The following is a 14,021-nucleotide window of genomic DNA, read 5'->3' as shown; positions in this document are numbered from 1 at the left end:
GGTGAGGTAGGAATAAGAGGAGGGGAGAAAGTTAGGACCAAGATGGTTGGATTGTTGCTTTCTTGTGGAGATCAGGTTAGGATATCAATTCAAATTTATTAGCTGGGTTGGGAGTTGGAGCTGATGGATACCTTAACGAGAGACCTTAACTGAGGTCCAACCGTTGGTAGGTGGGGTGAGATGGAGGGGTTGGGATTGAAATTTGCTCCAAACCAGGGAGGGAGGACTCCATCTCTGCAGAGTGAGGAGACAAAAGAGGGGGAGGGGTTGCTAGAGCTCAGCTGGTCCTCACTTTCAGCCGACCAGCTGACTCGGGCTGCCGGGATCCGGTTCTCCATTGGGATTGCTAGGGTTAGGGAAACCGAAGAAGGTCAGACGGAGGCTAGTGTTGGTGAAGGAGATTTACTTGTCAGCGAGTGGAGAACACAGTTAGCAATACCTGGAACGACATTCTCTTTTCTTTTTTTCTTCAGTTAAGAATCTATCACTTCCATTCTTCTCAAGAAGATGATTGTATAGCAAATGTCTTGCAGATATACATTTGTCAAAAACATAAAGGAAAAATGGGAATCATTAGGGTTGCAAATGGGTTGGATCTAGGAAGAGTAGTTTGCAAAATTTGGCTGTCTTGGATCCGACTGATCCGACCTCCCAATGTATTTTGTGATCCGAAACCGAAGCCCATTTGCATCCCTAGGAATCATGTATGTGGATGCTGTATATCACTAAATTAGTTAAGTGCTCATCATAGTTTCTCTTGCAGTACTGTTATCTGTTAGTATACACATGGATCATGTAATATACAAACAAGCTCATAAGCTCCTATGAGCTGGGCGGTCGGATTGGAATCAGACATGAATGAGCCAAGTTGGCAAAATACCCTGACAAGTCTACGAGGATCCCCTCTTCTTTGAGATCGATGATCAAAATTGTGCCTGACATGCAGCCTCATAAAATTCAGCTGCAAATCTCTCACTATATTGCTGACAACGTCTTCCATGTGATAGGTAGGCATGGGACCCAAGCTCACTAGGAAAAGAATAGAACCCAGCAAAAGCTGGCAACTGCTTTATCTTAAATCCCTCGCAGCTTCAATTGAATCAGGCAACCAATTACTCCAAGAACAAATGTAACGTAAGTAATAAGTTAAATGTGGATCGATCATACTTGTCCACATTATTGCCCATTTGGACTAGTGATGGTACTTTTGGCCCTTGAGAATAGTCCAAGCTCTGAAATCCAAAACCAAGAGGTCATCTACCACCAAAAACGATATAAGAAACATGCATGTAGAAAATGATTAAATACCAACTTATAACTGAAAGTTAAAACACTAAATGCAATTCATTGTCCTTCAATATTAGGTGCACTTGATAATTATAATATTGCCAAGCATCAGTAAGTATCAGTCATCTTGAAAACTGGGAGGTAATGATATCTATGGGCAGTATTCGAAGCAATATAGTCCTGGTACATGCTGAAAGATGGCAGTGCACTCCTAAAAATGCCAAGGCTGAACCGATGCAGGCAATGACTATTTCGCATGCCGTATTGTGAACTCTACCATCTCAAACTAAATTAGTTAGTAGAAAACAGTTAAAGCAGCTTGTGAAAATATCTCAAAAGAGATATAGTGCTAAATACGCACAACCACTACAAAGGGAGAGGTGCACAAAGGCACAAGAACACTTAGAACAACGTACACAAAGGTACAAAAAGAGAACACAAATGCAAAAATATAAAGAATTTTAATGAACAAGTTGGAGAACAATGCTCCAAGCATTGGATAATTTTACAATAGGGGTTCAACCCCTTTTATAGAGAGGAAGCCTTGGAGGGGCTCCCACTAGTCGTTGGAGCCCCTCCAATGGTTAGAAATCTAACCGTTGGAGGGGTCCAACGACTAGTGTTGGACCCCTCCAAGGTTGACTAAGTCAACAAATGAAAAAAAAAGAAAAGAGAAAAAGAAAAAAAAGAAAAGAGAAAAAGAAAAAAAAGAAAAGAGAAAAAGAAAAAAAAGAAAAGAAAAGAAATAAATTACAAACATATTTACAAATGTAAATATGCGTAAAATAGAACAAAAGACAAAAATACCCTTGAGGGTTACATGAAGGGAAAAAAATATAATTATATATAATTATATATATATATATATATATATATATATATATATATATATACATACATGTATATGTATCTCTCGTTACATACATATAAAAACATATGCACATAGGAGATACAATTTAACATCCTCCCTCAAACTTAGGGCGAAATGACCGAAAGTTTGCCAAGAAGAAAATTGAATTTGGGAGAGCATAGAGCCTTGGTGAAGAAATCTGCCAACTGATATTCTGAAGTCACGTATGGAAGATCTATAATTTTTTGCAAGTATGCTTCTCTAACTCAGTCCATCTCAATATGCTTTGTGCATTCATGAAATGTGTGATTTTTGACAATGTAGATTGCACTCTTATCATCACAACATAACTTAGTGGGTCCTTGAACCTGAATCCCCATATCCTGTAACAGTTGATAAATCCACACAATTTCCATCGTTGTAGAAGCCATGGCTCGATATTCTGCTTCTGTGGATGACAAAGACACATTTTGTTGTTTCTTGCATCTCCATGAGATTAGGGATTCACCTAAAAAAATACAAAAGCCTGTAGTGGAGTGACGGTTATTTGGGTCACCTCCCAAATCAGAGTTAGTATATGCAATCAAATTTAATTCAGAGGATGAGGAAAGAAAAATTCCCTTGTTGATAGTTCCCCTTATTTATCTGACAACTCAGAGAACAACGCCCATATGAACGGATGTATGAGCATGATAGAACTAGCTTGCAGTGTGCATGGCATATGAGATGTCTGACCTTGAGATGCTAAGATACATTAGAAACCCCACAAGTTGCCGGTAAGGGGGTAGGATCCTTCAACAGAATCCCATCATCGATTTTCATCTTTGATCCCACAATTTCATGAGTTTCACAAATTTTATCATCAGTAATACCAGATCTGTCAAGAATCTCACATGCAAGTTTAGTTTGAGACAAAAAATAGCCTTTATGAGAATATGCTACCTCAATACCAAGAAAATAAGTTAGATATCCCAAATCTGACATTTCAAATCTTTCTTTCAAAGTGTTTTTAATACCTTTGATGCCCCTTATGTCACTACCTGTTATCAACATATCATCAACATAGAGTAGTAAAATCACAATACCTGCATCAGACCTTTTAACAAACAGAGCAGTGTCAGTATAGCATGAAACAAAACCATTTTGAACCATTACTTCATTAAATCGATCATACTAAGCCTTAGGAGCTTGCTTTAAACCATAAAGAGCTTTTTGCAAACGAATGACTTTTCCCTTTGGAACATCCAAGCCGGGAAGAGCATCCATATATACTTCTTCATTAAGGTTCCCGTTTAAAAAAACATTTTTGACATCCATTTGATAAATGTTTCAGTTTTTAATAGAGGCAATGGTGATCAAACACCTAACAATGACCATTCGTGCAACAGGGGCAAAGGTTTCTTCGTAATCAATGTTGTATTCTTGACTATATCCTTTAGCGACAAGGCGAGCTTTATATCTCTCAAGAGTGTCATCACTCTTGGTTTTGACTTTATAAACCCATCTACATCCTATTGATTTCTTTCCTTTTGAGATCTTGAAAAACCCAAGTTTTAGCTTTGTTGAGGGCTATAAGCTCGTTATCCATGGCGTCCCTCCACTCTATTCTTTCCTTAGCTTCTCCAAAATTTCTAGGTTCTTGGTAGGAGTGAATGACACTAAAACATGCCCTATGCTTTGGAGAAAAGGACTCATAGGATATAAATCTAGAAGGATTTTTCCTAGATCTTTCAGTTCTTCAAGATTGGTTAGAAGATTCACTAGGGTCACTATATTTTTCTATTGTACTTTTAAAGGTACTTTTATCTCTATGTGTATAGGTGATTGGTTCAAATATCATTTCTTCTTCATGTTGGATGGGTTGTGGAGTACTTTCACTTCTACCCTCATCCTCATTTACTTTATCATCACTAAAAAAATCTTCATTTCTATATAATAGTTCAAACAAGAAAGAGTAATCGGCATTATCTTCATGAACTTTGTGTTCATCAAAACCACTTATGTTCTCTAAAAAGGTCACGTTTCTTGAAACATATAGTTTGTCATTTTTAATATCATAACATCTAAAACCTTTTTGTGTTTCTGAATATCCCAAAAATGCACAAGGAATAGCTTTAGGAGATAATTTATCATTTTTGTCGGTGAGGACAAAACATTTACAACAAAAAAATCGTAGTCTATTGTAGTCGGGTTCCTTTTTATATAAGATTTCAAAAAGGGTTATTTGGTTCAAATTTTTGGATGGAAGTCGATTTATGAGGTAAACCGATGCAAGAGCTGCTTCGGCCCAAAATCTTTTTTGATTTTTTTGAGAAATGAGTAAGGTTCTTATAGTTTCTATTATATGTCTATGTTTTCGCTCGGCTAATCCATTTTGTTGAGGAGTTTTGGGACAAGATCTTTGATCAATAATTCTATTATTTTCAATATAACTTTTGAAATCATATGAAAGATATTCTCCCCTGGAATCAGTTCTAAAAATTTGTAATTTACTATTAAATTGGTTTTGTATTATGTTATTTATGTTGATGAATTTTCAAGATATAGTTGGATCTACTTCCTCAAGCATAAACATGAGGTGTTCTCATCTTTAGAGGGAACGGCCTAGAAACGACATAAGTACCCTCATCTTCATCTTTAGAGGGAACGACCAACACACTTTGATTGGTTTTATTCATCCCCAATTGAGTTTCTTCTCCACTTAGCTTGGTAAGTACATCTTCCAACGGAGGAGAAGAGAAAGAAGACAAGAGAGATGACCTAGTTTGCTCGAATTCGGGTCTAAGCCCGTTTAAAAAGTTGAAGAAGTGATTCTCTTCAAGTAGTTTGGCCCTTAATTCAATAGCCTCTCCACTCCATTTAGGTTCTTGAAGAGAAAGTTCATCCCAAATGGTGGATAGCTCGACAAAATATTCTCTAACGGACATTTTCCCTTGTTGAAGGGTTAATGCCTTCTTTTGGAGGTAATATTTATGGGACAAATCTTTCGAAGTATACATTCTTTCGAGATATTCTCATACTTGAAAGGCTTTCTTGAACTTCAAAATATTGACATTTATTTTCGTTTCAACAAAAGAAAAGAACCATGAGAGAATTTTGTAGTTTTTCATCTCCCATTCTTTATGTCTTTTGTTATATTCTTCAAAAGTTTTTTCTCTCTCTTCGCCATCAAGAACCTTTATTTCACCCTTATCAATAATGATGATCTTAGGTTCGGGTTCATGTTCGGGAATGGTTCCTTAACATATCCCCAAAGACCTTTCCCCTTAATGTAAGCCTCCATATTACCGCCCCAAACATGGTAGTTGAAGCCATTTAATTTGAAACCAAGTGAAAAGTGAGACTCTTTCTTACCCATTAGAGATAGAAGAATGGAGAATATATACGTACCACAAAGGATTCTTAAGTCTTTCTTGTCATAAGAATCTCCCAAAATATTGATGGAAGAAAAGACCCTGCTTCAATCACCAAGAAGCTAAAGGCACGTTTTATGAGGCACTTAAAAAAGACGAAGAATCACACGATCTTCAATCTCCATCCTTGCTCTGATACCATGTGAAAATATTTCAAAAGCGATATAGTGCTAAATACACACAACCACCACAAAGGGAGAGGTGCACAAAGGCACAAGAACACTTAGAACAATGTATACAGAGGTAAAAAAAGAGATCCCAAATGCAAAAATATAAAGAATTTTATTGAACAACTTAAAGAACAATGCTCCAAGCATTGAATAATTTTACAATAGGGGTTCAACCCCTTTTATAGAGGAGAGGAAGCCTTGGAGGGGCTCCCACTAGTCGTTGGAGCCCCTCCAACGGTTAGAAATCTAACCGTTGGAGGGGTCCAACGACTAGCGTTGGAACAACTAGTGTTGGCCCCTCCTCCAAGGTTGACTAAGTCAACAAATGAAAAAGAAAAAAAAAAGAGAAAAAAAAGAAAAAAAGGAAAAGAAGAAAAGAAATAAATTACAAACATATTTACAAATGTAAATATGCATAAAATAGAACAAAAGATAAAAATACCCCTGGGGTTACATGAAGGGAAAATATATATTTATATATATATATATATATATATATATATATATAACAATAGATACATATACATATATGTATATGTATATGTATCTCTCGTTACATACATATAAAAATATATGTACATAGGAGATACAATTTAACACAGCTATCATCATTCATTGCATTTTATAAAGACTAACAATAATATATTAATCAATTGTTTACCAACAATTAAAGTCCTAAGTCCTAACTGAGCTCTTCAACTTGGAAATCTGGAAAGGAAGGTTTGTCAATAACCATTAGCTTCTATTTTCCAAAATATAATGCAGTCAAGTGAAATAAATAATGTGCAACACATACACAACTAAGATATCTGGTATATGCCGATTTTTGTGGAGTTCTCAATGAAGAATAGTATAAAGGTTCATTAGTATAATAAAAATGAAGTCAAGTATAACTTTTGTAATAACATTTTCAAAAGATCCAAAAAATGTAAGGACTCTGCTGTTGGTTTAGCTAACAAAAACAGGCTGGAGCCAAAGGTTTCTGCTTCAACAGGGGAGAATGCAGGATTGGATTGAAAAAGGTTGTTCATATTCATGTTTAAAGAGAATAACTTGAGTCGGAAGAAGAATTCTGAATTCTCCAAACCTGCCTGAGGCCAAGACAGGAGTTGCAGAGAGTCAGCACCTTGTACGAAGTAGTCAAACATACACTGATTATCAGTTGTCAGTTAGTCCCCTAATGCAACCAGGGTTAAGTAGCTATAGATTTGATCCCATGAATTTATGCTGCCTTCTGAACTTTGCTTAGAAGAATCAAACATAGAGATACATTAAAATGTTGAATCAGTTTGATAATTTACAGATTTATATTTAGCATCATATATATTCCATCTGTGTCCTAGTTATCTTGCTATTCCCTATCCACATAAATGTTTCTGCTGGTAAGAGTATTCCATCCGTAAAAACTTTTATAAGTGCCAAAATATTGGGAAGAAAGAAGTAGCTCTTGTTAAAGTACTTGATACCTGTAAATCTGTTCCAAAAGCACAATCAAGGCAATTTGATGATTTAAGACCATGGACGACAAGCGAATTGTCACATCAGCACGTTTATGCAAGTTTTTTCCATGGCCATAAGGACCACCTATGCAAAAAACTAATGTTGAGGAACCCTGCAGAGAAAATAAACATGAGAATCATATATAGATGAGCATACTGATTGGACATCTTTCTTTTATAACTGACTGATTTGTGAATTTTGAAAGAAAACAGGTTTATGGTACACCATATGAGGCCATCAGTATATATGGAGAATAATTTTATCAGACATATATTTGAGGGCTGCAGTAATTTTGCCAGAAACACATATTTCTGGGCTGCAAGATATCATGTCCAGATGAACATTCAAAGTAGATAATATGAGCAAATATGAGCTATCAACTAATGTCAGCCTGATTAACTGCAACAACACAAAAATACCTAAACATTTGCAATTAGTAAACAACAAAATACTCGGCATGATATTTCTTAGATGTTCAATCCCAGCTTGTTTTAATGAGCAGTGTTGGACTAAAGGAAAAAAATAACTAGGAGAAAAATGTAAATTGACATTATGGTCACAATATCATGTCGACTGTCGATGAGGAAAAGATCACAAAAATATCATGATATCTTGAAAAGAATGCAAATTCATTTTAGTGCTTGCGAGCAAGATGATATCGGGCATAACAGCCATTTCCTCAAATTAAGTTATGAATTCTAATCAACTACCCTGCTCAGGACCAATTTTTTCTTCCAGAGTTGATGTAACTAAGTATCCCACTTGTATTGCCATGGTAGTCAAAGGAAACATATTCAAATATATGGAAACAAAACTTTCTAATAGTTCACAGGGTTTCCTACTTTGATGTTTAATGACCATTACAGGATTAAATAGATAGATAAAATGCAGGCATCTATTCTTTTAACCAAGGAACAGATACAGCAACACATACTGTCTTCCCTGCATCTCCCACCAACTCAGCCATTTGTTCAGATCCAATATCCAACCCATGCTCATCCAAGACCACTACCTGAACGTTGCAGCAGAAAGAAAAGATTAAGAAACCTAAAAGTACGATCCTGTAAAAAAGCTATAGGTCTAACATTTCAGAGAATTATAGGATCATATGTTTTCCATTGCTGCAATTAACTGATGATTTGGATTACAACCACAAGATAGGTTAATTTCTATACTTCTCCTGTGGTCCTTTGCACTTCTTCCTCGTCCCCTCTTGGAATGGTGGGGGTGGAGAAAAAAGGCACTAACAGGTATTTTACAATCTACGCAAGCAAGGTTTCTTGAGGTTGTACCCAATCCTCAGATCTTATACGTTGCAAGATGTTTAAGTCTTCCCCTTCTATCTGGGCCTCCACATCACTGCAAAGAATACAGTAGATCAGTAGTGTTCCCTGCTAAAGAAACAAGAAAATTGAAAGAAATAGAACTTATGACTCCATGGAACATCTATCAACTGAATTTGCAGCATTATGTCACAGGGACTCTCCAATTAGGTGCCGAACCCCCACCCGCACCTGCACCTGATGCGGTCAACCTGACCCTGGGTGCAGTCAATGCACCCAGGGTCATTTATGTCCAACTTTTGGACTTTATATATATATATATATATATATATATATATATATATATATATATATATATATATATATATATATATATATATATATATATATATATATATATATATAATTTTTTATATTTTTGCCGCACCCCCGCACTCAAGTTTTTTGAAAGTGCCACACACCCGCACCCGCACCCGCACCCGCACCCGCACCCGCACCCGCACCCGCACGCACCCATGTGACATAGGTGCAAAGATAAAATACTGGGAAAACAATAAGAAATCATTTGTGGTTTTGTACAATCAACAATCTAATGAGGTAGCCAAGATTTAATAAGAAAATAAATTTTATATATGAAAATGGTGATGCACCTTTTGCAATTTCCGACGGTTGCCTAAATCTGATAAAGCTTACCTAGTATTTTTAGGGTTGGATCTTAGCTGAATGTCATCAATGCTGCAATAGGGCTTAAGCTTCTCCATGTATTCTTCAACCAACAGCTGAATACCCTTGGATCTCTTTTTCCCAATTGTAAATATACGTATAGGAAGTGATTTCTGTCATGTTGAAGAATAAAAACAAATACAAATGCTCGCGAATTAATTATCAAGGAAACATGATTTATAAAAAACATAACATACAAAACTAAATAACAAGCGATGGACCAAGAGATTATATGAAAGACTAATCCTTGGTAGGGGGATAATCATGCAATTGAGAAACGTTCCAAGTAGTGAGAGGGGCAGTGACTAAGATGTCCATGAGGAAGTGAATGAAACTGCATTACGAGTTCCGAAGTGGCGTGGGTAATGCTGCTTCTGGTAGGAATATAGTCATAGAATTGTTACTACTACAATTGCTGCTGGTGCTAAAAGTACTGCTACTATGACTACTGTTACTGTCATTGCAAATACATGAATTTGATTCGTTGTGACATACACAAATTTTGTTGGAGTTCGTTGAAAGATTACCTCCAGCCACTAAGGTTTTAAGTGTTTTAATTTGCTTACTTTGGTCCCTAGCCAAAGCACAATAAAGTTTAAAGTGATAACACCAACCACTAGAAATGGGGAAAACAACGATTGAATGGAAGAAAAAGATATTAGAGAAATACCACGGATTGATACGGGTGCCTCAATCTTGTTCCTGAAAATAAAATAAAATTAAAAGAAGCCCAAATGAATCCGTTCCATACTCAGAAAATAAATGCAATTTGCAATAAATAAGATAAAATAAATGAAAAAATAATGGTTTTCTTAGAAAATTAGATAGCGTGAAAAATGTGGAGCGGAGATTTTTACCTAAATGAGGACGAGGTTTGGGGGTTTTCATGAGAGAGAGTCGGGATTTGGGGAAGAAAGAGAGAGCCATCCTTCAGGAAAGCGGGGAACCCATGGAGCAGCAGACACCTTTGTATCAGGGGTGGGAAACGGGCTGGGCGGCGCGATGAGCAAGCCGACCCGGCTCACCGGCCGAGTTTGGGCCAAGATTTTAGACCCGGGCTCGTTAGATACACGACCAAAACCCGACCTTTATATATACTATATATAAGTGGGCTGAGTTTGATGGTCTGAATTATTTATTAATAATATAAATATTAAAAAAAATTAATTATTGTATAATAAATTGTAACTATTGCTATTTACTTAATTAATTACATTAATTTAAACTAAAAGATAATTAGTTGAGTACATGAGAAACTGAACACTTGTTAATTATTATTATTTATAAATGAATTTAGGTTGGGCCCAACTTCACATTGAGCCAATGAGCCGAGCTATGGGCTGCTTTTTAAACCCGAACCCGTTAAGAACCGGACCAAAACCCAGTTCATTAATAAATGGGCCGGGCCATGTTCAGGCTGGGTCGCAGTTAAAGCCCGATGAGCCGAGCTCTAAACAGGTTCGGACCGATGATCACCCCTACTCTGTACAGGTTAGGGTGGACAAAATGACATTTTAGTACCCTTAAGAATTTAAATTTGATACGGTTCTTACTCGTTAAGCAGAAAACTATTAAAATTTTCACTAGGGTATTTTGGACAGTCTGCTGATGACCGATTTCTACGCTGCAGTGCTTAATCCGCTCACTATTCCATAACCGGGAGTAAAATTACAGAGAGGACCCAAATTCATCACCTAATTAGAAAAACCCACAGGTCATTAGGGTTGCACCACTTGAGCCACGGTCTTTATTTAGTCAAATAAAATAAGTAAAAGACGTAAAATACATTAAACACTTTTTTTTTTCATTTACAAAACAACATAAATTGTGAGCATAAATTATGTTACTCTAAGTGATGAATAGCTCCTAAACAGTTTATGCCTTAAACCATTCTAAATGTATATAAAAAGTATAGATTCACATGTTTTTGCTTAATCCTAACCTATATAAGTGTTCATCATAGCTTATTCATTAAAAATCATGCTTTGAACCAAATCAATTTGATCAGAAACCTCGGTTTCTATTTTCACCAACTTTTAGTGCAATATGGGCAGTCTATTTTCATTACGCAATCTAAACGTGAAAATTGTTTAATCTAATACGTGTTTTTTACTAAATAAGCTATAAAGATTTGTCTATAGCTGCAATTCTCACGCCAAACAAATCAGGCCATCATTTAAAATTATCAAGGTGTGGTTGAATTTTGATGATTTTCATAATTTTGTCAAGTCAAATTTGGAGCAACTTATTCTGGTGTGCTAATGTTTATGTGGCGAAGAAGATTGACGAAACAAGTTCAAACTCAAGATGTGGAACGCAATGAAGGTTGGCAACATCGCGATTCACAAACTACATAAAAAATGCATTAATAGCTAGATTGCAGATTTGCATATGCTAGTTGATAATGGAGGCTAATTCTCTCGAGGCAATCATGCTATAACGATGAGGGTCAATAGCGGTGATTTTTGTCGCCGCTATTAATATTGCTTTATTTTTCATCGCTATTGGCTTATAATGACGAAAATTCTCACCATTAAGTCATCGTAAAGAAATGACCTTTGTTGATCAATAAGAACGACATTTATAAGTCGCGTTAAAGGTGACCCAACATGAGCGATATTACTCATCATAACTGAAAATACTAATAGCGACGAGATAGCCTATAATGACGAGATCTCTTTATTATCATTATAAGCAGCCTATTGGTTATAACATTCATGTGTCACCATTATAGCGGTAAGAATTAACTCATCGTTACAGGCTAAAAAAAAAGATAATTAACTTGCTGCTATAGACTGACTATAACAACGAGAAAGGGATCTCAATTATAATAACGAGACAATGATATCGTCATTATAAGATATAAACCTGCAAATTTAAAACTGCCAATTAGTTAGTTTTTTTTTTTTACATTCAAATACTTACACTTTAACAAAAACTTCAAATATATCAACAAAAATAACATTAATTACACTTAAAACATTCAACTTAAAAAATACATCCTCAAACATTCACTTCAAATATACATCATCAATTACTCAACACACTTCAAACTATTGATATACACTTCAAACACACATTCAACAAAAACTTCAAATACACTTAAAAAAAGAAACATGCACTTCAGTCCAAGCCTTCAATAAATACACTTCAAATATCACCCCATTACATCCTCTCCAAACCTACAATAAATACACATCAAATATACTCCATTTTATCATCTTCAAGTCTGCAATAAACATACTTCAAATACAAACCCCTTACACTCTTTTTCATCATCTCTAAGCCTACAACAAATATATATACTTCTAATATTTATATAAATCAAAGTTTAATCATAGCAATTGTAGTAAAGAATTAATTCATCAAAACATATATACTTCTCATGTAAGTAAAGAGTTTAAAAATTTTAGATATATGATGGGAGGTTCTGTCTTTGCATATTGATGAAGGCCTGCATATTTTCTCTGAGCTTCCTAGTTTCTTCTCTCTCTTGTGCGCACAATTTCATCTCATAATCGTTGGACCTCTGTTTGCATCACTTTTAGTTGAGCAGATTGCTGTAAAATTCTGGTTTGACTGGAGTAGGATGGTTTGTATGGAGGAAAAAATACACCAATCCCCTTCACATGTCCATACCACTCCCTGAGGACCTTGGCAAAGACATCTCATTGCATCATTGGTGGGCTTCCTTGTGAATAAGATATTGAACTTTTAATCTCCACAGATTGCAACTTCGTCTGCACATCATTAATAATTGGTTATCAGTAACTAACGATAATGTACAAAATAGAATTAATGAATGTAACACTACAAAGGGTGAGTTACTTACAAAGATGTCCTCTACTTTGCTACAAATGAATGTTGTATGATTTGAATGGGTGTGCGTTTCTTTGTAGAATACATTCATCGTCAATTCCTGCCTATCTATTTTAGTTTGCAAATAACAAATTAAGAATTTATTATATCAAACATATTTAGCACTATACTACATGAGAAAAATAAACTTAGAGAATAAAAAACTTACTCTCATATAAAACCTCTAGAGGTACAAAGACGATCCACCAGTATGTTGGATCATTTGTTTTGCTCTATTGATCAAAATTTTCTTCAATACTCATTGTTAACCAAAGAAAGACTAATTAGTACACAAAAATCTAAAAATTCAAACATTTATTTACTTATAAATATACATCCAATATTTACTGTTCAATAGTCTTTGGTGAAAAATATGCAAATTCCTTTCCATACTTTAGAGTTGACTCTCTCAGAAAGTGTTGTTTTGCTACGTTGTGGTTCTAAAACTTCTGGTAATGCTTGTAGAAACCTTCTCGGACCCTTCAGTATAATAGTTAAAGCTATCGTTAGAAACCTTCTCCACGCACCACTGATGTTTAGGTATATCTTTATCTAAATCAAACTCTTCATATACAAAATTATCAAAATATAGCTAGTAACACTCTTTTTATGGATTAATCTGTTTGTAAAAATATAGTTATACAATATACTTACATAAACTGCCTCATGTAACATCATATTCTCGTCGTTTGGGACCTTCTTTCATGAGTTGTGAGTGAGTATAGCTCACTTTCTAATGATGCATGAAATTCTCCTAAAGAATATGGAGGAGCCCTCGCTTCACGACTTTTTGCATCTTAAGCTTGATAGTTAATGATGCATTTCGTTGCTTTATTTGTATTTAGTGGGCTATGCATTTGTTTTTTCCATATTTGCGCTGGGAGGATTCTGTAGTTGCTAATTTGTAGTAAGAAACAAAACAAATGTTAATAAGAAT

At 35.4% G+C, this 14,021-nt stretch overlaps 1 protein-coding gene across 1 annotated transcript; it reads right to left on the bottom strand.

The window, feature by feature from the left end:
• Positions 1–753: 753 nt before the first annotated feature.
• LOC149843356 (methyltransferase) lies at positions 754–10,208 on the bottom strand. Its single transcript, XM_089999740.1, has 7 exons — positions 10,084–10,208; positions 9,897–9,928; positions 9,197–9,339; positions 8,513–8,579; positions 8,155–8,232; positions 7,187–7,332; positions 754–1,232 (listed from the first exon to the last, which is right to left on the bottom strand). Exons 1-7 carry the CDS (start codon positions 10,151–10,153, stop codon positions 1,193–1,195), a joined length of 576 nt encoding a protein of 191 aa, XP_089855866.1. The 5' UTR covers positions 10,154–10,208; the 3' UTR covers positions 754–1,192.
• Positions 10,209–14,021: the final 3,813 nt, after the last annotated feature.

The sequence above is a fragment of the Nuphar pumila genome, chromosome 3 (assembly GCF_984573655.1).
Source record: "Nuphar pumila chromosome 3, dmNupPumi1.hap1.1, whole genome shotgun sequence".
NCBI lineage: Eukaryota > Viridiplantae > Streptophyta > Magnoliopsida > Nymphaeales > Nymphaeaceae > Nuphar > Nuphar pumila.
Note: the sequence above shows the minus strand (reverse complement) of the source record. Positions and strands in the feature narration are given on the sequence as shown.